The sequence below is a fragment of the Echiichthys vipera genome, assembly GCF_963691815.1.
Source record: "Echiichthys vipera genome assembly, chromosome: 13".
Classification (NCBI taxonomy): Eukaryota; Metazoa; Chordata; class Actinopteri; order Perciformes; family Trachinidae; genus Echiichthys; species Echiichthys vipera.
The window spans coordinates 27,812,959-27,840,458 of NC_139838.1; the positions used below are offsets into that span (position 1 = coordinate 27,812,959).

Consider the following 27,500-nt stretch of genomic DNA (forward strand, 5'->3'; position numbering starts at 1 on the left):
ACAACACAACAACAACAACAACGCTCTCCCTTCTTTAGTTCAATGTTTAGTTTAATGTTTAATCTCCGAGTGAGCCCATGTGTGAGTACAGCCGCTCATGCTCCGTGGTACTCGTGTGTGATGGCGTTTATAACACTCTGTGGTCGAAGAAGAAGAAGAAGAAGAAGAAGAAGAAGAAGAGAAGAAGAAGAAGAAGAAGAAGAAGAAGAAGAAGAAGAAGAAGAAGAAGAAGAAGAAGAAGAAGAAGAAGAAGAAGAAGAAGAAGAAGAAGAAGAAGAAGAAGAAGAAGAAGAAGGAGGAGGTGGTTCAGGGACTTCTGTCTTGGTAGTTTACGATACAATTACGAACTCACCTATGTGACCGCGGTGTGGCCTGTGTCGTGTCCTGCGTGGTGTCCTGCATCGTGTCCTGCATCCTGTCCTACATGGTGTCCTGCATCGTGTCCTACGTGGTGTCCTGCATCCTGTCCTACGTGGTGTCCTGCATCGTGTCCTACGTGGTGTCCTGCATCGTGTCCTACGTGGTGTCCTGCATCGTGTCCTACGTGGTGTCCTGCATCGTGTCCTACGTGGTGTCCTGCATCGTGTCCTACGTGGTGTCCTGCATCGTGTCCTACGTGGTGTCCTGCATCGTGTCCTACGTGGTGTCCTGCATCGTGTCCTACGTGGTGTCCTGCATCGTGTCCTGCGTCCTGTCCTACGTGGTGTCCTACGACGCGTCCTGCGCCGCGTCCTACGTCATTTCCTGCGTCGTACCTTGCGTCCTGCCCTGCGTCGTGTCGTGTCCTGCGTCGTGTCCCACGTCGTGTTCTGGGTCATGTCCTGCAATGAGTCCTACGTCGTGTCCCACGTCGTGTCCTGCAACGTGTCCTGCGCCCTGTCCTACGTCGTGTCCTGGACACAGTCACTTTAACCACAACCAGTCGTATCCGAACTCTCGATCCCTCAGTGTTGAATAAAAACTTCATATTTTCGTGACATAAAAAAATTCTAAACTTTTTAAAGATATCACACGAACCTGTTGATGAAGATATGTTGAACCTAAAAGATTACACCCACACTCAAATGACCACAAACAGACTTATTTTGGGGTTTTGGACGGTTTGCGGGACATGTGGGGACGTCGGTCGAGATCTTTGTGACTCGTTTTATAAACAAAACCATAAAAGAAGTAATTTAACAGTTTTGTGCGTTTTAAACCTGCGTCCTGCAAAAGTAGTATTTCATTTTATCAGATTTGTTCATAGTTTAAATGACAAAGTTCAACACTACACTCAAGATACACACACACACACACACACGCACGCACGCACACACACACACACACACACACACACACACACACACACACACACACACACAAATGTCAGTTTGTTGTCCAGAGTCTGAATAAAGAAACCGGTTCTTGCATCTTTGTTTAGGCTAACTGTGTGTGCACGCTCTGCATGCGTGCACGCTCTGCATGCGTGCACGCTCTTCATGTGTGCACGTCTGCATGTGTGCACGTCTGCATGTGTGCACGCTCTTCATGTGTGCACGCTCTTCATGTGTGCACGCTCTGCATGTGTGCACGTGTGCGCCCCTCCGTGAGACGAGGGAGGAGGAAAAAAAAGGAAAAGAAAAAAAAGAGAGGTCAGGTTTCTATCCCATGATGCAACTGTTCTACCCCCCTCCTCCCCCCTCCTTCTTCGTCAAGCTGGTTGCCCGTGGCAACCTACTTATAATGAGGTCAGATGGACATCCAATAATATTCACCAGGCGAAGCAGCGAGCAGCAGAGAGCGAGGCGTGTTGGGACAGACAGCAGTCAAAGTGTCAGAGGCTGAATCAGCAACAAGACAAGATGGCCGCCAAACAAATCCAATAAGTTGCACTGATTCAAACTGAACTTAGTGAAGTGTCTCGTCTGCACTGAGCTGTTACTCCCCCGGTTACCTGGTGTTTGACATCTTTACCCCGGTGTTAAAACACAGAGAAGTTATCAAATGTTTAGAAAATGATCTTAAAAACAAAAACTACAGGAGAAACTTTAAACATTTGTTTCAAAAGGTTCGATAATGGATCCAAAAATATTCAGACGGAGCAAAAACAAACTCGCTGAGGCTGCAAAAAAACTAAATGACTCAAACGACGGAGCCTTTAAACCGTTTTAACACGATGAAGATGATTCATCATCATCATCTATGTCGCTCTGTTTCCACACACGAGAATAAAATCTTTATCTGCCACGCTAACCACGCTAACGCTAACCACGCTAACGCTAACCCTGCTCCAGGTCACATTAACACATATACACAGTGGGATCACGGCAGTGGACCCCATCATCTTCATCTTCATCTTCATCATCATCCTCATCATCTTCATCTTCATCATCATCATCACACAACACATCATCGTTGTTGTTTTCTGAACAGTTATTAGTTTCATTTTCTGTTTCTTCTGCATGAGTGTGTGTGTGAGAGAGAGAGAGAGAGAGAGAGACAGAGAGAGAGAGAGAGACAGAGAGAGAGAGAGAGAGAGAGAGACAGAGAGAGAGAGAGAGAGAGAGAGAGAGACAGAGAGAGAGACAGAGAGAGAGAGAGAGACGGATAGATAGATAAGCTTTAAGTGGAGTCTCCTCCTGCTGGACATTAGAGAGAATGCAGCTTTAAGTGGAGTCTCCCCCTGCTGGACGTTAGAGAGAATGCAGCTTTAAGTGGAGTCTCCTCCTGCTGGACATTAGAGAGAATGCAGCTTTAAGTGGAGTCTCCCCCTGCTGGACATTAGAGAGAATGCAGCTTTAAGTTGACAGAGAGAATGCAGCTTTAAGTGGAGTCTCCTCCTGCTGGACATTAGAGAGAATGCAGCTTTAAGTGGAGTCTCCTCCTGCTGGACATTAGAGAGAATGCAGCTTTAAGTGGAGTCTCCTCCTGCTGGACATTAGAGAGAATGCAGCTTTAAGTGGAAATTAGAGAAAATGCAGCTTTAAGTGGACATTAGAGAGAATGCAGCTTTAAATTCGGACTTATCGTCTTTTTATCGGAGCATCTGTTCATTTCATTTTAATTTTGAGTTAATTGGCGTTTTTATTGACCTTTAAATGTGTGTGACCTTTTATTTCACTGTCACAAAGACGTGCGTACACTTTATACGTGTACTGGATTTTATTTTGTCTGTCAAAACACAAATAATGTTTATTATATAAACTTTTCAGGCCTGAACGACGTTATTTTAACACCTAAACCGACTAAAGTGTGTCTTAGCTTCGCACCATGATGCTGCTGAGGTCATAAAAAGCCCGTTCTGTGACATTTACGCGCAAAAATGGAAAATAAAGTTAATGTTTTGCACAAAATAAAACAAAATATGAATCAAAATGAGTCCTGACTCCCTCCACGGCTGCTTCCCCCTGTGGTTCATTATGATTTAACCACCTTTTAAATGTGTTTACTTAAGGAAACGTCGTGTTTACTCGTTTTATTGATAATTAAATTGTATTTATTCAAAAAGAACGCGGACTTTGTTCTTGCGTAGAGCTTCAAACCAGTGTGTGTCTCTTGTCCCAGCACCTGAGTAACCTGGCAGATTATTGTCTTCACAGATACCCACAATGCCGCAGGATGAGCACGCCGCAGCGGGGATGGCGTTCGATAACGTTGCAATAATCAGCACTGCGGTTAAGAAACTGCTGTGAGGGGAGACGACCTGAGCTGAGAGGAGCTCAGACCTCCAACCAGAGCCAGAGGAGAGAGAGAGAGAGAGAGGGAGAGAGAGAGAGAGAGAGGGGGATGATGGGAGACGGGTGAGAGGGGCCGGAGGAGGAGAGCGACGGGTGAGCGCGTTTCTCTTTCTAACGGTTCCCTCGCTGCGTTTCACCGCAGACAGACAAAGGAGCGCGAGCCTCCATGCCACGTCTGAAGGATCCATTTTAGTCTGCCAATCAAAATGAGCCCGGGTCATTTACATACTGTATCCCCCCGGGGCCGCGCTCTGACGCAGGGCCGCAGCGCCCCCTGGTGCTCACCGTCAGCACTGCTCCCAACAGACCCCTCAGCCCGTACCCTGCACCGTGCAACACGCACAGTCACTTCTGTCTTTGCACTATTTACTCATATTTATTTATTCGCAGACCTGTGACAACTCCTCAACTCTGCCAGACCAGCTGAACGACTTCTTCGCTCGCTTCGAGGCTGACAACAGCACCCCGGCACAGAAGACCTCACCACCTCTCGGCGACCAGGTGCTGACGCTATCCCCAGACAGCGTGAGGAAATCCCTCAGAGGGACCAACGCACGCAAAGCCCCGGGTCCCGACAACATTCCTGGTCGTGTCCTGAGAGACTGTGCTGAGGAGCTCACAGATGTCTTCACGGACATCTTCAACACCTCACTGAGCCAGGCTGTTGTCCCCACGTGCCTCAAAGCCACCACCATCATCCCGGTCCCGAAGAAGTCGTCCCCCACCTGCCACAATGACTACCGCCCGGTTGCACTCACTCCCATCATCATGAAGTGCTTCGAGCGGCTAGTCATGCAACACATCAAGTCTGCCCTCCCCCCCACCCTGGACCCTTTCCAGTTTGCATATCGGTCCAACCGCTCGACCGACGATGCCATCTCCACCGCTCTCCACTCAGCCCTCACCCACCTAGAGACCAGAGACTCCTACGTCAGAATGCTGTTCATCGACTTCAGCTCAGCATTCAACACAATCATCCCTCAGCAGCTCACCCACAAGCTCAGTCAGCTGGGGCTCAACACCTCCCTGTGCAACTGGCTGCTGGACTTCCTGACAGGGAGACCACAGGCAGTTCGAGTTGGAAGCAACACCTCCAGCACCATCACGCTCAACACAGGGGCCCCCCAGGGGTGTGTGCTGAGCCCCCTCCTCTTCACTCTGCTGACCCACGACTGTACACCATCATCCGGCTCCAACCTCTTCATCAAGTTTGCGGACGACACAACTGTGGTCGGTCTCATCAGCAACGATGAGGAGACCGCCTACAGGGACGAGGTGAGCCACCTGGCCACGTGGTGCAAGGACAACAATCTCCGCCTGAATGTGGAGAAGACGAAGGAGATTGTTGTGGACTTCAGACGACGGCACTCCCAGCATGTTCCACTTACCATCGACGGTGCTGCAGTGGAGCAGGTGAGCAGCACCAAGTTCCTGGGAGTGCACATCTCTGAAGACCTGTCCTGGAGCAACAACACAGCATCACTGGCCAAGAGAGCAAACCAGCGCCTGTACTTCCTCCGCAAGCTCAGGAGAGCAAGAGCCCCGACCCCCATCATGCACACCTTCTACAGAGGCACCATCGAGAGCATCCTCTCCAGCTGCATCACCGTGTGGTACGGCGCCTGCACCGTGTCCTGCCGCAAGACTCTGCAGCGCATCGTGAGGGCAGCTGAGAGGATTATTGGTGTCTCTCTCCCCCCCCTGTCGGACATTTACAACACCCGTCTCACCCGCAGAGCCATCAGGATCGCAGGTGACCCCACCCACCCCTCCAACAGCCTCTTCAGCCTGCTGCCGTCGGGGAGGAGACTGCGGAGTCTCCGAGCAAAAACCAGCAGGCTAAAAGACAGTTTCTGCCCCCAGGCAGTCAGGAGACTCAACTCCCTCCCTACTCTGCCCCCCCTCCCCCCTCTGACTCTGCCCCCTGCCACAGCCACCCTTACACCTCCCCTCCCCTCCGTCATCTGACTTCATGCCCCCCCCCCCCCCCCCCCCACACACACACACACACACACACACACACACACACACACACACACACACACACACACACACACACACACACACACACACACACACACACACACACACACACACACACACACACACATTACATCTGAACTCGGACTCTAACTGCTATTTGCACTTCACTGCACTACCTCACTTTAATGAACAATACCGCTCTACCTCAATTCAACAAATGTCATTGCACTGTTACTGTCTATTTATTATTATTATTATCTATTCACTTTACAATCCACTGCCACTTTACATTTTTTTACTCTTTGTATATTTTTCACTCTTTGTATATTTTTATTATTTTTATTATGTTGTATGTATATTCTGATTGCACTGGGTCTGAGAGGACTGTAATTTCATTTTTTGCATTTGTATGTCATACATATTGCAATTTTTGACAATAAAACTGACTTGACTTGACTTGACTTGACTATTCCATATTATTTTATTACAACTGCACTACATCATGTGAACACGTACATATGTTTATTTCCATTTCCTCCCTTTTTAAATTGGACTTTATTGCTTATTTTTGCCATTTTCGACCTTATTTAGTAATTTTCTGTCGCTGCGGTGACTGCGGTGAATGTGCCCGTCCGCGGGACTTTAAAGGTTTTTATGATTCTGGTTCATTTCACTCACTTTGAGATTATTGTTGTTTGTTAAACGTCTGAAAAAAACACGTTATTAAGCAAACGCTTGAAAACGGACGAGCAAATTAAAGAGATGTTCTTGTGGTGCGTCGACTCAAACAGGTGATAATGAACCATGTCTGTTTGCTGCTCATGATGAATTATTGATATTATAGTTTTTAAATGTTTAGTTTATTAAATTCAACTTTATGAAATGTTGAAATGCAGTTTGGCATCGAACCATAAAGCAGAGAAATGTATAAAATACACACAAAGAGTGAGCCGTACGGGGTAGAACTACATTATGTGTGTGTGTGTATATACTTTATACACACACACACATGATTAACAGTAATAAGACATGTATTGTTTAAGTTTAGACGACTAAAGGAGACGGTTAAGTTTAGGTGAAGGTTAAGTTTAGACGACTAAAGGAGACGGTTAAGTTTAGACGACTAAAGGAGACGGTTAAGTTTAGACGACTAAAGGAGACGGTTAAGTTTAGACGACTAAAGGAGACGGTTAAGTTTAGACGACTAAAGGAGACAGTTAAGTTTAGACGACTAAAGGAGACGGTTAAGTTTAGACGACTAAAGGAGACGGTTAAGTTTAGACGACTAAAGGAGACGGTTAAGTTTAGACGACTAAAGGAGACAGTTAAGTTTAGACGACTAAAGGAGACAGTTAAGTTTAGACGACTAAAGGTGACGGTTAAGTTTAGACGACTAAAGGAGACGGTTAAGTTTAGACGACTAAAGGAGACGGTTAAGTTTAGACGACTAAAGGAGACGGTTAAGTTTAGACGACTAAAGGAGACGGTTAAGTTAAGTCGACTAAAGGAGACGGTTAAGTTTAGACGACTAAAGGAGACGGTTAAGTTTAGACGACAAAAGGAGACGGTTAAGTTTAGACGACTAAAGGAGACGGTTAAGTTTAGACGACTAAAGGAGATGGTTAAGTTTAGACGACTAAAGGAGACGGTTAAGTTTAGACGACAAAAGGAGACGGTTAAGTTTAGACGACTAAAGGAGATGGTTAAGTTTAGACGACTAAAGGAGACGGTTAAGTTTAGTCACTAAAGGAGACGGTTAAGTTTAGACGACAAAAGGAGACGGTTAAGTTTAGACGACTAAAGGAGATGGTTAAGTTTAGACGACTAAAGGAGACGGTTAAGTTTAGACGACTAAAGGTGACGGTTAAGTTTAGACGACTAAAGGTGACGGTTAAGTTTAGACGACTAAAGGAGACGGTTAAGTTCAGACGACTAAAGGAGACGGTTAAGTTCAGACAACTAAAGGAGACGGTTAAGTTTAGTCACTAAAGGAGACGGTTAAGTTTAGACGACTAAAGGTGACGGTTAAGTTTAGACGACTAAAGGAGACGGTTAAGTTAAGTCGACTAAAGGAGACGGTTAAGTTTAGACGACTAAAGGAGACGGTTAAGTTTAGACGACAAAAGGAGACGGTTAAGTTTAGACGACTAAAGGAGACGGTTAAGTTTAGACGACTAAAGGAGATGGTTAAGTTTAGACGACTAAAGGAGACGGTTAAGTTTAGACGACAAAAGGAGACGGTTAAGTTTAGACGACTAAAGGAGATGGTTAAGTTTAGACGACTAAAGGAGACGGTTAAGTTTAGTCACTAAAGGAGACGGTTAAGTTTAGACGACAAAAGGAGACGGTTAAGTTTAGACGACTAAAGGAGATGGTTAAGTTTAGACGACTAAAGGAGACGGTTAAGTTTAGTCACTAAGGAGACGGTTAAGTTTAGACGACAAAAGGAGACGGTTAAGTTAAGTCGACTAAAGGAGACGGTTAAGTTTAGACGACTAAAGGAGACGGTTAAGTTTAGACGACAAAAGGAGACGGTTAAGTTTAGACGACTAAAGGAGATGGTTAAGTTTAGACGACTAAAGGAGACGGTTAAGTTTAGACGACAAAAGGAGACGGTTAAGTTTAGACGACTAAAGGAGACGGTTAAGTTAAGTCGACTAAAGGAGACGGTTAAGTTTAGACGACTAAAGGAGACGGTTAAGTTTAGACGACAAAAGGAGACGGTTAAGTTAGACGACTAAAGGAGACGGTTAAGTTAAGTCGACTAAAGGAGACGGTTAAGTTTAGACGACTAAAGGAGATGGTTAAGTTTAGACGACTAAAGGAGACGGTTAAGTTTAGACGACAAAAGGAGACGGTTAAGTTTAGACGACTAAAGGAGATGGTTAAGTTTAGACGACTAAAGGAGATGGTTAAGTTTAGACGACTAAAGGAGACGGTTAAGTTAAGTCGACTAAAGGAGACGGTTAAGTTTAGACGACTAAAGGAGACGGTTAAGTTTAGTCACTAAAGGAGACGGTTAAGTTTAAACGACTAAAGGTGACGGTTAAGTTTAGACGACTAAAGGAGACGGTTAAGTTTAGACACTAAAGGAGACGGTTAAGTTTAGACGACTAAAGGAAACGGTTAAGTTTAGACACTAAAGGAGACGGTTAAGTTTAGACGACTAAAGGAAACGGTTAAGTTTAAACGACTAAAGGTGACGGTTAAGTTTAGACGACTAAAGGAGACGGTTAAGTTTAGACACTAAAGGAGACAGTTAAGTTTAGACGACTAAAGGTGACGGTTAAGTTTAGACGACTAAAGGAGATGGTTAAGTTTAGACGACTAAAGGAGACGGTTAAGTTTAGACGACAAAAGGAGACGGTTAAGTTTAGACGACTAAAGGAGATGGTTAAGTTTAGACGACTAAAGGAGATGGTTAAGTTTAGACGACTAAAGGAGACGGTTAAGTTAAGTCGACTAAAGGAGACGGTTAAGTTTAGACGACTAAAGGAGACGGTTAAGTTTAGTCACTAAAGGAGACGGTTAAGTTTAAACGACTAAAGGTGACGGTTAAGTTTAGACGACTAAAGGAGACGGTTAAGTTTAGACACTAAAGGAGACGGTTAAGTTTAGACGACTAAAGGAAACGGTTAAGTTTAGACACTAAAGGAGACGGTTAAGTTTAGACGACTAAAGGAAACGGTTAAGTTTAAACGACTAAAGGTGACGGTTAAGTTTAGACGACTAAAGGAGACGGTTAAGTTTAGACACTAAAGGAGACAGTTAAGTTTAAACGACTAAAGGTGACGGTTAAGTTTAGACGACTAAAGGAGACGGTTAAGTTTAGACACTAAAGGAGACGGTTAAGTTTAGTCACTAAAGGAGACGGTTAAGTTTAGACGACTAAAGGAGACGGTTAAGTTTAGACGACTAAAGGAGACGGTTAAGTTTAGACAACTAAAGGAGACGGTTAAGTTTAGATGACTAAAGGAGACGGTTAAGTTTAGACGACTAAAGGAGACGGTTAAGTTTAGTCACTAAAGGAGACGGTTAAGTTTAGACACTAAAGGTGACGGTTAAGTCTAGACGACAAAAGGAGACGGTTAAGTTTAGACGACTAAAGGTGAGGGTTAAGTTTAGACGACTAAAGGAGACGGTTAAGTTTAGACGACTAAAGGAGACGGTTAAGTTTAGACGACTAAAGGTGACGGTTAAGTTTAGACGACTAAAGGTGACGGTTAAGTTTAGACGACTAAAGGTGACGGTTAAGTTTAGACGACTAAAGGAGACGGTTAAGTTTAGACGACTAAAGGAGACGGTTAAGTTCAGACGACTAAAGGAGACGGTTAAGTTTAGTCACTAAAGGAGACGGTTAAGTTTAGACGACTAAAGGAGACGGTTAAGTTCAGACGACTAAAGGAGACGGTTAAGTTCAGACGACTAAAGGAGACGGTTAAGTTTAGTCACTAAAGGAGACGGTTAAGTTTAGACGACTAAAGGTGACGGTTAAGTTTAGACGACTAAAGGTGACGGTTAAGTTTAGACGACTAAAGGAGACGGTTAAGTTTAGACGACTAAAGGAGACGGTTAAGTTTAGACACTAAAGGTGACGGTTAAGTTTAGACGACTAAAGGAGACGGTTAAGTTTAGAAGACTAAAGGAGACGGTTAAGTTTAGACGACTAAAGGAGACGGTTAAGTTTAGACGACTAAAGGAGACGGTTAAGTTCAGACGACTAAAGGCGACGGTTAAGTTTAGACGACTAAAGGTGACGGTTAAGTTTAGTCACTAAAGGCGACGGTTAAGTTTAGACGACTAAAGGTGACCGTTAAGTTTAGTCACTAAAGGAGACGGTTAAGTTTAGACGACTAAAGGAGACGGTTAAGTTTAGACGACTAAAGGAGACGGTTAAGTTTAGACGGCTAAAGGTGACGGTTAAGTTTAGTCACTAAAGGCGACGGTTAAGTTTAGACGACTAAAGGTGACGGTTAAGTTTAGACGACTAAAGGAGACTGTCAAGTTTAGATGACTAAAGGAGACTGTTAAGTTTAGACGACTAAAGGAGACTGTTAAGTTTAGACGACTAAAGGAGACGGTTAAGTTTAGACGACTAAAGGAGACTGTCAAGTTTAGATGACTAAAGGAGACTGTTAAGTTTAGGTGACGGTTAAGTTTAGACGACTAAAGGAGACGGTTAAGTTTAGACTAAAGGAGACTGTTAAGTTTAGACGACTAAAGGAGACGGTTAAGTTTAGACAACTAAAGGAGACCATTAAGTTGGCAGACAGTAAAACGTCTTCTATGTTTTGTTGCATCTTAAGTTGAACGCTGTTTTATTCTGAAACTAATTCTTCAGGTGAATAAAGTTCAGTTTTACACGTTATTGTTTACAAACGCGTCGTCTCATATTCACTCCGTCCACTCGTTACCATAGCAACGTTCCTTTAATCTGAAAGCGTTATCCATTGACGGTCATTTTTGTGAAACACCATTAAGTTGCATTCTTTTACTGCGGAAACATTTCTTAAATATAAGAAAGTTAACTGTATTTTTTAACCAAACAAACACAAAACTCAAGTTTGAGGATTTTTTTTTCACCATTAACAACAAAACTGTTAGATTTTTCAAAATAAAGCTCATTATTTATTATTTTGTGCATTTGTTTGAAGAAAAGTCCGTTTTTATTCAAACTAGAGAAAAATGCAGAGAAAAAAAAGGAGGAATGAAGAGGAAAACGGCCCCAAATGTAATGTGGGGGCGGCTGTGCCTCAGTGGGTCGTCCTCCATTCGAGAGATTGGCGGTTCGATCCCCACCTCCCCCGGTCTGCATATCGAAGTGACCTTGGGCAAGACACTGAACCCCAAATTGCACTGGTGTGTGAATGTGGTGTGAATGGTTACATTAGACGTCCACCGCCATCAGTGTGAATGTGAAACACCGTGAAAGCGCCTTGAGTCGTCAGAAGACTAGGAAGGCGCTTTATGTACAAGTCCAAGTCCATTTACCAGTTTAAATAAATGAAAAAGTCACGAGGAAACGACATTCAAGTACTGATTTTATTATTTCCACACACCCACCACTCCCAGCGCTCGCTCCCACACGGAGCAGAGCTGCGTCGTTATTGCTTCGGCTGCTTTTACTTCCTGTTTCCTGCCCGTGGAAGCGTTTTACGAGGAGCGTTTAGTCTGTGACACTCTGAAACCGTTGGCACTCGACCGTCAAGTAAAAACGTCTAAAAAGAAAAGAAATCCAAAAAAAAACTCAAGTGTCCAAAATAAAAATATTGTTCCCAAGAAACAGGAAGGAGCAAAGAAAATATATATAATACTTAGATTATGTCATCATCCGTACGTTAGCAGAATAAAAGCATCTGCAAAACAACAGGTAGAGTGGAATCTGAGTTCCTTTAAAGGGGAATTTTCTCAGTTTAAGGGTTTAAATTGTTTTCACTGTGGCTCAGGACTTTCACTATTACACAATCAACACAGTTCATCACCAAATACTCCACGGTCACGGTTCTGTTCTTTAATTTAGCGACAGAAAACAAAGCTAACGGGGACAAAAACCCTCAAACCGCTCTTATGAAGATGCGTAAAGAAGGTTGAACTGACGACGTCATAGGTTCAAGTCTGACTGATCTGATTTCGGGGTTCAGTCGAGGTTCATTTCGAGCCCAAACACACGAGTGACGACACAGATGAAGCTTTAAACTGAGCGGTTATTCCCCTTTAAGGCCTCCGGGAGGGGCTAACGCAGCGGGGCGACTGGCGGGGTTCAAGTCCCACCTGAAGGAGAGCGAAGGGGGACAGGGTGAGGACACGGAGGGCACGTCTGTCGAGGTTTAAACCCCAACAACAACAACAACAACAGGTGGAGTCCAAACAGATAAACAAGGGACGCTCTGACCGTTTCACGTCTCAGCCAGAAAGTTAAAAAAAGACGTCAATTAACAGATTTAAAGGGGAAAAAGAGACATTTTAAAGGCTTTTACAGTCGACTGCTGGAAGTTTGGAAGAGTTGAATAATGAGGTAAAGTCAGGTGTTGATGCTGCAGTGAAATTAAGGCATTTCTAGTTGTTTTAGAGTCATTTTTACTTCCTTTCCCTCCTGTTCTCATTCCCAGGGCGTCGAAATTCCTCAGAGTCTGATATTGACACACGTGGCACCCTCGAGTTCGTTTGAAACTAATAGAAACAGATTCTGCACATGAACGTAGAAGCTTAAGGCCACGGGACAAGGTCTGGGGAGCAGAAGCTTCCTGGTTTCTGTTTGTAGTCCGACGAGTGTCGACCAATCACGTTTGAGCGCGCTCTGGCTGCACGCAGGTGAACAGTCGACACGGAGAACGAAAGACGACACATTACCCGTCAACCCCCTGGCTATCGTCTGTTTGTTATTACCTCTGTTTGTCTCTCCACCCGAACTCCAGCCTCACGCTGCTGCTGTGAGGCTGGAGTTCCGGCTGCGACGTGTCCGCAGTGAGACGGCCGAGAGAAAAGGCAGCGTGACGGCACAGGAAGCACTTTAGCAAAGACAGTTAAGGCCTTTACGCAGCACGCTCGCCTGCTCATATTCACACCGGTGATGTGCCAGATCAGCTCAGCAGCTAAGCAGTCTGGGGCTTTTATTGTGAAAGGTCAGCGCGGAAGGAGTGGATCTGGTGTGCGCTGCTGTCGAGGTCTACGGAGCGTCTGCGTTTCCTTAGTTTCACGGTGCCGAATCTCAGGAAATCGACCTCGCTCCGTAAAAACACACTTACATCGTTTCCTCCATGCGTAAAAAACTACAGTTCAAAACAATAGACTGAAAAAACTCCCAGATGTGTAAAAGCCTTAAAAAGATCTCATAACGTGCAAATGTGAGTGTTTTTAAACAAAATGTGTGACTTTGAAGCGTGACCTTGTTACACTCCAGATAAAAAAGTGCATTCTCGCGCTAAACTTCGCTCCTCGCTCGTGATGTCAGATTCTTGCATCGTTAACTTCTGCATGAACACGCGTGCACGCCGTCTTTCAGTCTGCTTCAGCTCTAATGAGAGATCCACTGATGAGGACGTAGTCAGCTTAGTCACCGCCAGTGTGTGTGTGTGTGACCGTTGAACCCCCGGTGGTCCTCTGAGCTGCAGGGGGAGCTGCTCACAGAGCCGGGTCACGTTTTCACGTCTCTTTAAATTAAAAACAGCGTTATTTTTGCTCCACCTGCTCTCGTGGTTTTAATCAGACCGGCGGCTGCTTAATAATTTCATATTCATATTAATAAACATCAACCTGCTTTGCACCGAGCAAAGGTGAAACACTGAGCTCCTATATTTGTATTAAAGAATGATTTTTCTAACGTTACCGTGAGTTCAGACACGTTTGCATCAGTTATAAGTGAGAAAACCTCCGTCAGCTTCAGTCTTTATGAACCTCTTTACCCCAAAACAAATCTTTTACACACATTTTATTGTGTTATCCAACTTTAGAGACGTGTGACTTGAAATGTGGCGTTCGGTTTCCGCTGTAACCGCGACTCCATCCTCTGTTTCTGTCTCTGATGCGTCTCTTTAGCTCAAACCTGCGTCCTCCTGTGATTAAAGCCCCGTTTCCTGGTTAGTAAGGAGTGCTGTTCCCGTGTTAGTCATTTTAGAGTCGACACGTTAATCTATGGTGAAATAAAGTCCGTCGAGAGCCCGTCTCTTCCAACGCCACGCCCACGTTAAGTCTCTACGGCTGAAGGCACTGTTTAAACACGCGTCTACCTCCACACAACCCCCCCCCCCCCCCCTCTTCCTCTCCCTTCTGCCTCCCTCTGTTCCCCCTGCTGGGTTCATCTCTTCCCTCCGTTCACCTCCTCCTCCTCCTCCTCCTCGTCGTCTTGCGGCGTCTAAAGCAGGGCGCAGCGCTTCTTGGGTTTGTTGTCCGGAGGCTCCAGAGCGGCCAGGATGGCCTCGTCAAACACGTTCTTCAGTCCCCTCTGAAGAGAAAAGACAAAGAAGGAGAGAAAACACAAGATGTTGAGGTGGAAAAGTCATTAAAGAGAAGCTGTGATGAAATCAGACAGCGTTCCTGCTCCTTCTCCAAAGTCAAAGTCCAGCACTTTTCAAGCCCCTTCCAGCTGCGGTGAATTTCAGTGTCTATGCAGTGTGAACAGTTTACTGACTATTGGAATTGTTCAGCACATCAATTCAGATGTTTTTGAGCTTTTACCCTTTAAAAACAGCTGCGATGACGTCATCACGTTACTATTAGGGCGCACTCACACTGTCCTTCCGCACCGCGCCCCGTGCTTTAGGGTCCTTGTCCCCCCCTCCTGGCCCGTTTGTACTCACACTACCTGGGCCTCGGAGAATGCTTCTTGCTGCCTATACGTCATCACGCCGTAACACGTCACACGCATTGATGACGTCATGGCGATGCGTGGCTTTGTTTCCAGATCTTTCCGTAGACCTCGGAGTTTTTGTGCGTCTTGTCGACTGTTTTTGAATCTTTTCATCGACCAAATCTGCAGTAAACACTCCACCTCCGCATCACACCAACGTGAACCTTTCACCGCCATTGTTTTAAATGTCCGCGCATGGTCCCTCCTTCTTTTTTCTATGTCGTGGACGACCAGCTGGCCGCAGTTTTGCACGGTACGGTTGCACTCACACTGGTCAAACGCACCAGGCTTGACCCATAAAAACTGTTTTGGCCCGGTGCGGAAGGACAGTGTGAGTGCGCCCTCAACAACCTCAAGCGATTTCAGACCACACCACATTAAAATCCAAGTGTTCTTTACACGGACTCCTCCTCCGCGTGTGCGTTACCTGTGTCAGAGCCGAACACTCCACGTATTTGACGGCCTTCAGCTCCCGGGCCAGTTTCTCTCCGCTCTCGCAGGTCAGAGCTCGCTGCTTGTTCTTGGCCAGTTTCTCCAGAGTGTTGGTGTCGTCTCTCAGATCCACCTGCGTCCCAACCAGCAGGAAGGGCGTCCGCGGGCAGTGGTGTGAAATCTCCGGCACCCACTGTGAAGAGACGCGGGCGGAGAAGGTAAAGACGTTTAATGTGGGAGTCTGAATTAAACTTCCCCAAGCTCAAAGTCGGCGTTGGTTTAAGTCTTTGCTCTCTTGGTGATCGTGGATGAGGTTTATTTTATTTTTACTTATTAATGTATTTAATTAAATCTACTGTTATCATCACTAACATTCATTTATACTCCTGTACCACCTGAAAAAAGACAATATTTATGTAAACATATGGGAAATTGTTTGGGCGAGTTATGAATCTCTTACGCCGTTTTACGTCGGCCCGTGTTTAAAACCCAGAGCCGAACACAAAAACGTACGACGCAAACTCACCTTCTCTCTGACGTTCTCGAAGGAGGAAGGCGATACGACGGAGAAACAGACGAGGAAGACGTCGGTCTGAGGGTAGCTGAGGGGCCGCAGCCTGTCGTAGTCCTCCTGACCTGCAGGGGGAGACACACGAGCGCTCAGCGAGAGAAAACGACAGATAACGACTGTAATGACGATAAATCAGCGTCGCCCCCTGGTGGCACAAGGTCCTGTTAGCAGATGGGGCATGGATCAAAGTAAAAGTAAATGTTTTTTCTGTTATTTTAGATGAATTCTTATCGCGCGGATGTTTGTTCAAGTCTTCATTTTTCTAATAAGTTTGTTTTTAATTGGGGCTGAAAACAATTAACTGTTAGATCGACATTTGCTTTAAGTCAAATTCTCTGATTTCAGCTTCTTAAAGTTTAACTCTGGCGTAAAATCATCCCACGGTCTTTTTAGACACTTACATTCAGCAAATAAGCCGTCAAGACATTTTTTCGTGTATGCACTATTAACAGAGAAATCCAGGTGAGTCGCTAACAGTGATTAGCTTCGGGCAGCCCTGTGAAGGCATTCAAAGGTCTTTTTTAACCACTAATGCTGCTGAAAATAACAGCAAACCTCTGCAGCAGCATGAGAAGAGTCCCTACACACACAACAAAGCACCAATGGGCTCCTTCCTTTGGGATTGACTTTGGTAATCCACTGTAATGGACTTTACTATGAGAGGAGCTGGTACAGGGGCCAGTAGGTAAGTCTTTAAAACACTCTTTAATAAACTCTGGCTTCACTAACTACGCTGTTGCTGCTTTGTTTTCTGTGTAGGGACTCTTCTCATGCTGCTGCAGAGGTTTGCTGTTATTTTCAGCAGCATTAGTGGTTAAAAAAGACCTTTAAATGCCTTCACCGTAATGCCCTGAGCTAACCACTGTTAGCCACGTCCGGCTGGATTTTCCCTTTAAATGTGAATATTTTCTGTTTTCTTTCCTCCTCTCTGACCGTAAACTGAAGATCTTTGACATGACAAAACATTTTAAAAGGACATCCTCCTTGGTTTTTTATAAACCAAACAACAGATTAATGGAGAAAATGATGGACAGATAAATCTAGAATGAATGTTAGTTGCAGCCTTGGTTTGGATCAGTTGTGTGATGCAGACTTTCTGTTTTACCTGCGGTGTCAAACAGCCCCAGAGTGTACGGCTCCCCACCGATCATCACTGTCACGGCATAGTTATCAAAGACCTGAGGGGGGGGGGGGGGGGGGGGGGGGGGGCAGAGAGGAGCACAAAGACAGGAAGTAAACATGTGGAACAGACACATGATCTCAGACGTCCTTTAAAACAAAACAGGAAGTACACGTCTCATCTTTAAGAGGCACACACACACACACGCACGCACGCACGCACGCACGCACGCACGCACGCACGCACGCACGCACGCACGCACGCACGCACGCACGCACGCACACACGCACGCACACGCACGCACGCACGCACGCACACGCACACGCACACTCTGTGCTTTATGTGTAAGGACCCTCGGTGATATGGAACGTTTCCTGACCATGATTATGAAACTAAATGACTCTTTGAAGAAGCGAGGACACGACAAAAAAAACGTCTTCACTTCTCTGTCAAGGTCTGAAACTCACGGTCCCCACAAAGATAGATCAACAACACGACACACAAACACAAGGTTTCACATCACTGCGGGACTTTCAGTGATTTAAGGAGGAGGTTTCCTCTAATTTTAATCATTTCCCTGTTTCTTTTATTGTTTTATGACCTCGCTTAAAACCAGATTAAACCCTTTTGTGTACATGTAAACACCCTTAACATGAAGCCGTAAACAAGCCGACTGCTCTGAGTAAAAAGGTGACCTCTCCGTGAGCCGTCCTCCCTCCTGTTTCATCACTCCCGTACCTTTAGGCCGCTGGCGTGCACAACACACAGCGCAGCCCCGACACGCCCGCTAACCTCAGAAGCAGGGAGTGCTCGAACACACACAGCATGACTTCAGCGCGTCGACCTGCTGCGGCCCGCCGTAGCCCGCAGACATGCTTTGGTTTTAATGAAGCTGCGTATGCACAGACAGACTCCAGATACACTGCAGGATGTAGCCTGTAGCAGAGGAAGCTACAGCAGCTATTACAAACATGGACTGCAGCTAGGTTTACTCCTGCATCTGTTCAGTCGTTATGCAAACAGGCGGGGTCACAGCAGGGGACGAGTAATGCGTGTCGCACAAATGTCTCCTCTGCACCGAACCCTGAATACTTCTGTGAATTAAAACCACAACTGAAACAAGACAGACCGAATAAAAAGTTACACTTGCAAATGCAAATACAGCTGAAAAACAAGTATATTTACGCGGGGAAACGGTTTCTGCTGAACTCATAATAGAAGAAAAAACGTCTGACTGTGCACAACATGGTAGCCAACGGAGTGAATGCAAATATAAGTACTATACTGTCTAATGAAAAACAAGATTACATCAGTCATTCATTTTCGACCGCTTGTCCCTGTCGGGGTCGTGTGGGGCTGGAGCCGATCCCAGCTGACATCGGGCGTGAGGCGGGGTCCACCCTGGACAGGACGCCAGTCTATCACAGGACACATAGAGACGAACAGAGACAGACAACCATTCACACCTACGGGTGATTTAGAGTCATCAATGAACCGAACACCTGCACGTCTTTGGACTGTGGGAGGAAACCGGAGAACCCGGAGAAAACCCACGCAGACACGGGGACAACATGCAAACTCCACACAGAAGGGCCCCAAACTGGGATGCGAACTTGGAACCTTCTTGCGGCGAGGTGACAGTGCTAACCACTACTCCACCGTGCAGCCCACAACAAGACAACATTTCACTTTTCAAATTCAAAAACTAGATTGAAATGTCTTTCACGGGTCGCTCGGTTTCCAAAGCAGGTGAGAGGTGCATCACCTCTTCTACCTGGAAAAAACATGGCGGCTCGCGCACAAACGTTTCTGTTACTCCGTTCAAACAAGCAGTCAAACGGTATTTGAACGCCACTGCTGTAACCTCTTGTTTTAAATCTATATCTACTTGTTTTACAGCTCACGTTGTGCTTGACTGACTAATTTGCATAAAGTCGAGGTCCAGTCAACCGTGAAATGTGCGGCTTCTTCTCCTGCTCCGCACAGGAAACGCCGAGTCTGTCGACCGTTCTCTCCGTAGAGGAGGAGTCGAAAAATGTGCATCAGTGTTTCTCAAAGACCGTTCGACGTCGCAGAGGAGCAAAGAAAGCAGAAAATATTCACTTTTAAGAAGCGGAAATCAGAGAATTCTGCATTTTTTCCTTAAAAACGACTCAAAACAATGAATCTTTTATCAAAACAGTTGAGAACTAATGGATTAATCGATGCAGCGCCACTGTTTTTTATTTAACTCGGGGTCATCGAACGACAGAGGATTGTTGTTTCCTTCTAGTCGCTCAGTAACACACACACACACACACACACACACACACACACACACACACACACACACACACACACACACACACACACACACACACACACACACACACACACACACACACACACACACACACACACACACACACACACACACACACACACACACACACACACACACACACACACACACACACACACACACACACACACACACACACACACACACACACACACACACACACACACAGGGTTGATGATAATGTGTTTGGACGGAGCTCAGACTGCAGAAGCTGCTGGAAACAGTCTGATCACGAAACACTGGTTCTGTGGAAAAGAGCTGACCTGTGTTTATTTAACAATACAATCAACTTTCTTTTACCTTTTCCAGCGTCAAATTTAAGAACTTTTGAATTATTCCAGCACCTTAAAGTTAAAGCTGCATCGATGAGTTGATTAAGAGATTATTTTTCAGTTATTCAACTTATCAGCAACTTTTTTGATACGCATTTAATGTCCAAATCCTCTGATTCAGCTTCTTAAATATGAATATTTACCGTTTTCTTTACTCCTCTATGACGGTAAACTGAAAACCTTTGAGTTGTGGACAAAACAAGACGTTTGAGAAAAAACAACTGCACTAAAAAAGTCAAATTTAAAAGGGAAACCCAACAAAGTGTCACGTTTCAAACCTGTAAGTAGACTCTGACTCATATAAAACCTTAATTTTAGGGAGTTTAAAGCACTTAAACGAACCACCACACCACATTAAACTCAAGTGTTTAAGGGTTCCCAGCGTCCGTAGGAAGCCCGACCTCAGCTTGAACTGGGACGCGACATTAAAGCGCGATAAAGCGACGTGTTTGAGGGATTACTTCCTGAAGACCTCCTGATTTTTCTTATTGTGGTTTTCATTCAGCAGCTCCACACGCCGCAGCACTGACGGGAAAAATGAACTCTACGCAAACACAACCAAGAGAAGACGAAACAGAACCAGAACCAAGCAGGAGGATGAAGACGTGCAGAAATAAAAGCTTTTAATATCAATATTATCATTTTTAAAGTGCCACTTTTTAAAATTCCAAGTCTAATTCCACATGTGATGAATCAAAACGTCTACTGTGAGTTTTAATCGCTCTGAATCGAGAACAGTGCATTTCAAATATCTGGGTGCATTAGCGACACAACTGTGATTGTCAGGAATTACAATACTATACTTTCTATGGATCACTGAACATACTGTACACGGTGTAAGAGCCTTTTTCAGGTGTGTTGGACGCATGGATTTAGTGAATAGTCTTCAGACAGCTAACAGTGTGCGTTGCTAGTGGGTGGAACATTAATAGTTTTGTACCGCAGTCGAACGCAACGATGCGCCGGCTCATGTAAATGTTTTGAAACGTAGAATATTGCAGAAATTAATCAAAATATAACTGCAGAGGATGAAGTTCACCTGTATTATTTCTAAACCCCACGGGGAGCGGTGTCACTTTGCAGCGAGCGCGTCAGCTAAGTCGTTAGCATGTTTACCATTACCATTATTAGCACATATTAGCGTCTAAGTTTGAGGCTGAGCCGTTAATCAGCATATTGTGATTAAATAACAAAGCATGATATTATATTTGTCCGCAGAGACACATTCTAACTATTAATATATACACACACACACACACACACACACACACACTATGTCAACATATTGTGGGTGTCGGGACAGTGCTGATATTGATGGGAGAGAGACGGACAGTCAGACAGGAAGAGGAAGATAACGTTGAGTCAGCACAGTTGGTTCTGCAATACTCCGGTGTGAGAGAGAGAGAGAGAGACAGACAGACAGAGAGAGAGAGAGAGAGACAGACAGACACAGAGAGAGAGAGAGAGAGAGAGAGAGAGAGAGAGAGAGAGAGAGAGAGAGAGAGAGAGAGAGAGAGAGAGAGAGACAGTTACTCAGCAAATGTCCGTCGGTGCAGCGGCCCATCCATTAGGGATATTTAATGGTTCCAGCAGGACGGTCCTGCCTGTCCACAGTCAGTCGGCTGTTTTCTAGAAAGACCCGTCAGAGTTTGCAGGTTCAGTGGAGCCGAGGCGACGCTCGGGGCCACAGTTTTAAATCTGCGGAGCCTGAGAGTTCGATTCCCTGTCGTGCTGCTTCAGCAGAAAACAACGGAGCAAAGAAATCTGACAGGAAACGTTCGGAGACGCACCAGCCGAGAATTTCAAATATGTTCACACACACACACACACACACACACACACACACACACACACACACACACACACACACACACACACACACACACACACACACACACACACACACACACACACACACACACACACACACACACACACACACACACACACACACACACACACACACACACACACACACACACACACACACACACACACACACACACACACACACACACACACACACACACACACACACACACACACACACACACACACACACACACACACACACACACACACACACACACACACACACAGGGCTGCGATCCTCATCAACAGCACATAAAACCTTTTTTGTTCAAACTGCTGCGTTTCACGACTGTATGCGTTTAGACAGAACGCGTGTTTGAATCCCACTGATTTGACCTTCTTAAATTAAAGTAACGGTCACACACACTTTCATTCTCATTAGTGAGTTTAAGGCCCGGACCGACCCAACATCAAAGAACTACGGGTCTCAGACAGAAGAGTGACGCTTGAACGCAACGCAAAGATGTCAACCGACCGACCTCGGCACCAGCAGATAAATCGACCGTTTATTGATTCAGAGGGAAAATTAGGCGTCCGGTAAATAATGTGACGCACAAAAAAAAGGTTTCGGGTCGGGTGCGTCCGGGCGTGTGTTTGGGCAGAGCCATGCGAGCCGTCTCCCACTGTATGCACTCTTTATGCTAAGCTAAGCTAAGCTAAGCTAAGCGTCTCCTGCCTGTGGCTTCATAGTAAGTGCACAGACGACACGTCCACGCAGCTCTCTGGTAATTCAATAAATGAAGAAATAAATACTAAAGTAAACACTGAGCCTATTTTTGTGCACTCCCGTGTGAATTTAATACGCTACAAATCAAAAATATTGTGCATTTTCTCATTTTTATTAACAACTTTAGTGCAAAATACAAACTACAGATATGTCAAATTAGATTTTCTGAGAAATCTGAGTTAGTGTGTGCTCGTTTTTATTCATTTAAGTGACGTAATTGTGTATCAGGATATTTTTATACATCAATCTTCTTATGGCTCACGGTCGGTCTGGCTTTGGGTCGAGTGCGTCAGGGTGTGGGTTGTGTTTGGACAGAGCCGTGCTAGCTGTCTCGCACTGTATCCACTCTTTATGCTAAGCTAAGCTAAGCATCTCAGACGACATGTCCACGTAGCTCTCTGGTAATTCAATAAATGAATAAATAAATACTATAGTAAACACTGAGCCTGTTTTTGTGCACTCCAGTGTGAATTTAATACGCTACAAATCAAAAATATTGTGCATTTTCTCATTTTATTAGTGCAAAATATAAACTACAGATATTTCACATTGGATTTTCTGAGCAATCTGAGTTATAGTGTGCTTGTTTTTATTCATTTAAGTGACGTAATTATGTATCAGGATATTTTTGATACATCAGTTTTCTCATCTAACTCTTGGCAGGAAGTGATTTCCCAAAATGTCAAACTTTTCCTATTGAAAGTTTATTAGAAAGTGGTTTTATTTAGTCATCAGTGACGACGACTGTTATGATGAATTCCAGTTAAACCAGATTATCTAATCTCTACATCGCTCGTGAGGAGAAAGTAAAACCAAAAGTGGGTAACGACCGTCTTTTCTTATCTCCGTTTAATAAAAAGACAAACTGACATTTATCACTTCCTGCGTGACAGGACAGAGTCGGTGACTGGTGAGGCCGCCTGTTGCGTTGGTGGTGTTTAACTCACCGTGGGGACGTATTCAGAGGGGAACTTGTTGGTGGTGTAGGAGATGAGCAGGCAGGTCTTTCCCACCGCACCGTCGCCCACCACCACACACTTTATGGTCTGCATCTGCGGAGGAGACGAGAGCCTCTGGTTATTCACAGAGCACAGTTCAGACGACAGGAGCAGCGATAAAATAAAAACAGAGCCACGCAGGGATTGAACCGCGGCATTTTTAGAACTTAAATCATGACGTATGTGAGCGTTACATAACTCACTTATTCAAGAACACAGATATTCACCTCTCACTTTGAGCTTCTCTACGGCCAAAGCAGCAATGGGCTCCTTCCTTTGGGATTGACTTTGGTAATCCACTGTAATGGACTTTACTATGAGAGGAGCTGGTACAGGGGCCAGTAGGTAAGTCTTTAAAACACTCTTTAATAAACTCTGGCTTCACTAACTACGCTGATGACGCTTTGTTTTGTGTGTAGAGACTCTTCTCATGCTGCTGCAGAGGTTTGCTGTTATTTTCAGCAGCATTAGTGGTTAAAAAAGACCTTTGAATGGTCTCACCGTACTGCCCCGAGCTAATCAGTGTTAGCCACGTCCTGCTGTTAGCGATTTCTCCATTTTGCAACACGAAAAAACTCTCCATGGCTTATTTGATGTGTGTAAGTGCCGACTGTACGTAAAAGTGCCGGAATGACACTTTAACGTTCAGTCCTGAGTTCGAAGTCTTTTAAGATTATAAGTGCGACCCTTTAGCATCACTGCTTTCAACAAAAAGTAGATCTGAACGGGCGACTGGCAAAAAATTAACTTCTTTCATAATCAAATAATCATTTGAGTATATTTTTAAGCAAACAAGTCAAACGTTACCCCCAAAAGCAACTTCAGTCAAAAGCAGCTGGACTTGGTTCTTTGTCAGGAAGACGTTTCACCTCTCATTCAAGAGGCTTCATCAGTTCATGTACGCATCTGACCAGGACCAGGACCAGGACCAGGCTGGGACTGGACCAGGACCAGGACCAGGCTGGGACTGGACCAACTAACTGGTGTGAGATCCAGGTATTTGATGATAAATAGACAAAATAACCAAGTCCAGTTGCTTTTGACTGAAATTGCTTTCGGGACGACGACGACGACGTGGACAAACGAGAACCGTCACCGGCTAAAGTCAAACGTTCACTGCTTCAGGCTTCTCAAATGTGAATTGTTGTGTTTTCTGGCATCGTATGCAAACACCAGACAGTCCTGAACGCTTCAGCTGCGCGTAAACAGCCTGCAGCCTGCGCGTATCAGGTAACAGGTCGCCGGGGGACAACAGGAGCGTCCGCGAGCAGACCGAGCGTCATGCAGAAACAGCGCTAACAGAGATCCTGTGACCGCCCAGACGCCACAGCGCACATACCCCGGCTGGCGCTTCATTAAGGGGACAATGGTGAAGGGGAATGGGCGGCCACTCCATCACTGGCTCTTTGTCTGGCCCTTTGGCAGCGGCAGCACTCGGCTGAACTCTGTTCGCCGGTCATCTGCAGCGACGGTGACTCCGGTCGTGTCTGCAGGATTCACTCCTCACAAGAACAACCTTTAAATCTACGAGCGTCTCAGTTTTGTGGAGTAAATGTTTGGAACAGTTTGACAAACATTAGAAACCGTAAAAGCCGTAGTACGTTTAAAAGAAAGTGTAAACAAAGGATGTTTGATTTGTACGGTAGGGACGACGGGGATGGTTCAATAAATACATAAAAAAGGACAAATGCGGGACTGTTGAGGGAGTTCCCAATGTTTTCTTTTGTTTGTTTGTTTTTTATTCATTTAGTTGTCGTCATGCGCGTCTTGAGGGGGGTTTTATGCGTTTATATGTATATAAATGGGGTGGAAATGTATTTTTTATGTCATTTTAGCTTTGCTTCGTCCATATTTTCAGGCCAGGTGCGGCTGTGTTGTAGCGGTGCTGTTGCTCTGTCGATGCGTCGGCGACTGTAGTTTGTTTCGTCTGGTGTGAAATAAGAAAACAAGTCAAACACGTGCGGACGATTCTGGGAAAAGCTGCGATTATCAGCAAACAAAGTCTTTTAAACGCACTGTTGTTCTTTTACTGCATGTCTCCAAAAACAGGACGTGCAGCAACACATTTCTTTCATTAATGGTTCAATTTTTATTCCAATTAACTCTGAAGTTTAAACTTTTACGGCACTCAGTGACTCACGAGAAGCCGAGGAACTGATATGTCACAAGTTAAAGAGTAAAATCAACCTTAGAGGCAATTAAAGAAAGAAAAATGTGGAAAATGTGATGTTTTAAACTTCTCAGATGTGAGGATTATTCAATGTTTTGACTGTTGACTCAGATTAAACCAGAAGACACCTACGGGAGCTCATGATGGGACCTTTTCACTGCTTTCTGAAATTTTAATCACTATTCAATTAATCCAGAAATAATAATAATAATCAAGAAAATGATGATCAACAAATGAATAAATATAAACAAAAGCAAAGTTAGTTGCAGCACTAATCATGTCTCAAAATTAGGATCATTTACCTGTTTTATTCAATCAACAGTGCACAACGTGTGTCCATGTGTACGCAAGTTAATACGCTTTATACTTTTTTCCCCCTATTATGTTATTTTATCCTGGGATATTATTCAGATAGGTGTGTGTGTGTGTGTGTGTGTGTGTGTGTGTGTGTGATGCTGCACAGTTCCCTTAAAATGAAAAATAATGAGTTTACAATGATATAAACAGAGAAAGACAGCAAATTCATGTGTTTGAGAAGCTGTTTGCGGAGAACGTTGTTACCGTTAAATTCAATGTTTCCTGCTTTCTCTGTTTCACGTCATAATAAACTGAATATCTTTGAGTTTTGGACTGAGAAAACAAGACATCTCCTTAGACTTTCAGACACTTGAAGGACATTTGTCACTGTTTTCTTAAATGTTAAAGGCTGAACCATAAACCACTGGAACAAAAGCAGATTCATCGATAGTGAAAATAATCATTAGTTGCTTGCAGCCCCACATTTTTCAGCCGAAACTCATTACAATTATTAAAAGAACCGAATAAAGTAAATCTTCACATTGTGAAATGCAAGCAAACGTGAGATCCTTTTACTTAATGAAGATAAATAGATAATGATGAAATAAACATGAAATAAATGATTAAAATCGGAATTTAAAAACTATTATTTACTATCTTTCCTGTAGGGAACAAACTAAATGCGGTTTTTCTTCAGTAATGCTGTTTGTTGACAACTAAGACATCAGGTAATAAAATAAATAGTCTTCAAACCAAACACAGAAGGTTTAAATGTAATTAAATGAAAGTTTTTGAGCTTTAAACCAAGAGATATCATCACTTTTCCGTCACTTCCGCATCGAAACCAGCAGCAAGAAGTTACAAAAACCCTCTTTATGTTTGTTTCCGCGGGCTGACAGTTTGTTTACACACAGTTAAAGCTCTTAAACATTAATTTCACCACTTGTTTGTGTCATTTAAAACATTTATAAACAACTATAAAGGATGTAAAAAGTTTGGTTTCTGCGTTAGCTTGAAGTTAGCTCGGTGGCTAACGTGAAGTTACACCCAAAGCAGAAAAAGGGGCCTGTTTTTATATTAATTTAAAATGTAAATAACAACAAAACAACACTTTTTATGCGTTTTGACTGATAGTTGGTTAAATAGTTGCCTTGGTTACCGACACCGGTGACTTTTGAGCACAGATTTAGCAGCAGAAGTTAGCAAAGTTAGCAAAGTTAGCAAAGGAAGCCGTGTGTTTGGATGGTTAGCTGTTAGCACAGTTAGCTGTTAGCATCCTGACGCCACAGACAGTCACACTAAAGTTTATCTGATGATATTTATCTTTAATTTATCTTTTAATCCGCATTTAAAGGTCGTGACGGGGGCAGTTACCTTGTGTCTTCAGCCGCTGCTGGTTGTGTTGTGCCGCGTTCAGGTGCTTCCTGTAAAACACACCCTTTCTCCTCCACCGGCGCGCGCACACCGGAAACAGAACTTTTGTGTTTGTTTGTTTGTTTGTTTGTTTGTTTTCTTTAAAACTTTATTTACTGAACTTTACAACTTCTCAGGGGATTATTGAATTTGCATTTCTCCCAAAAAAACAAACAAACATT

General features: G+C 44.4%; 1 protein-coding gene across 2 annotated transcripts in view; it reads right to left on the reverse strand.

Moving 5' to 3' along the window:
- LOC310955741 (cell division control protein 42 homolog) overlaps window positions 1-27,363 on the reverse strand; it is a 36,345-nt gene extending 8,982 nt beyond the window's left edge. The window contains exons 1-6 of one of the 2 annotated variants that reach the window (XM_083925751.1): window positions 27,280-27,363; window positions 23,388-23,492; window positions 17,154-17,226; window positions 16,004-16,113; window positions 15,473-15,670; window positions 14,493-14,640 (exon numbers count right to left, since the gene is read on the reverse strand). In XM_083925751.1, the coding sequence (XP_083781877.1) occupies window positions 14,551-14,640; window positions 15,473-15,670; window positions 16,004-16,113; window positions 17,154-17,226; window positions 23,388-23,492 (576 nt within the window). In that variant the 5' untranslated portion in view covers window positions 27,280-27,363 and the 3' untranslated portion in view covers window positions 14,493-14,550. Of the gene's footprint in view, window positions 1-14,492; window positions 14,641-15,472; window positions 15,671-16,003; window positions 16,114-17,153; window positions 17,227-23,387; window positions 23,493-27,279 lie in introns of those variants that run through there. The other variant, XM_083925752.1, reaches the window with a different exon arrangement.
- Between the last annotated feature and the right edge of the window lie 137 nt (window positions 27,364-27,500).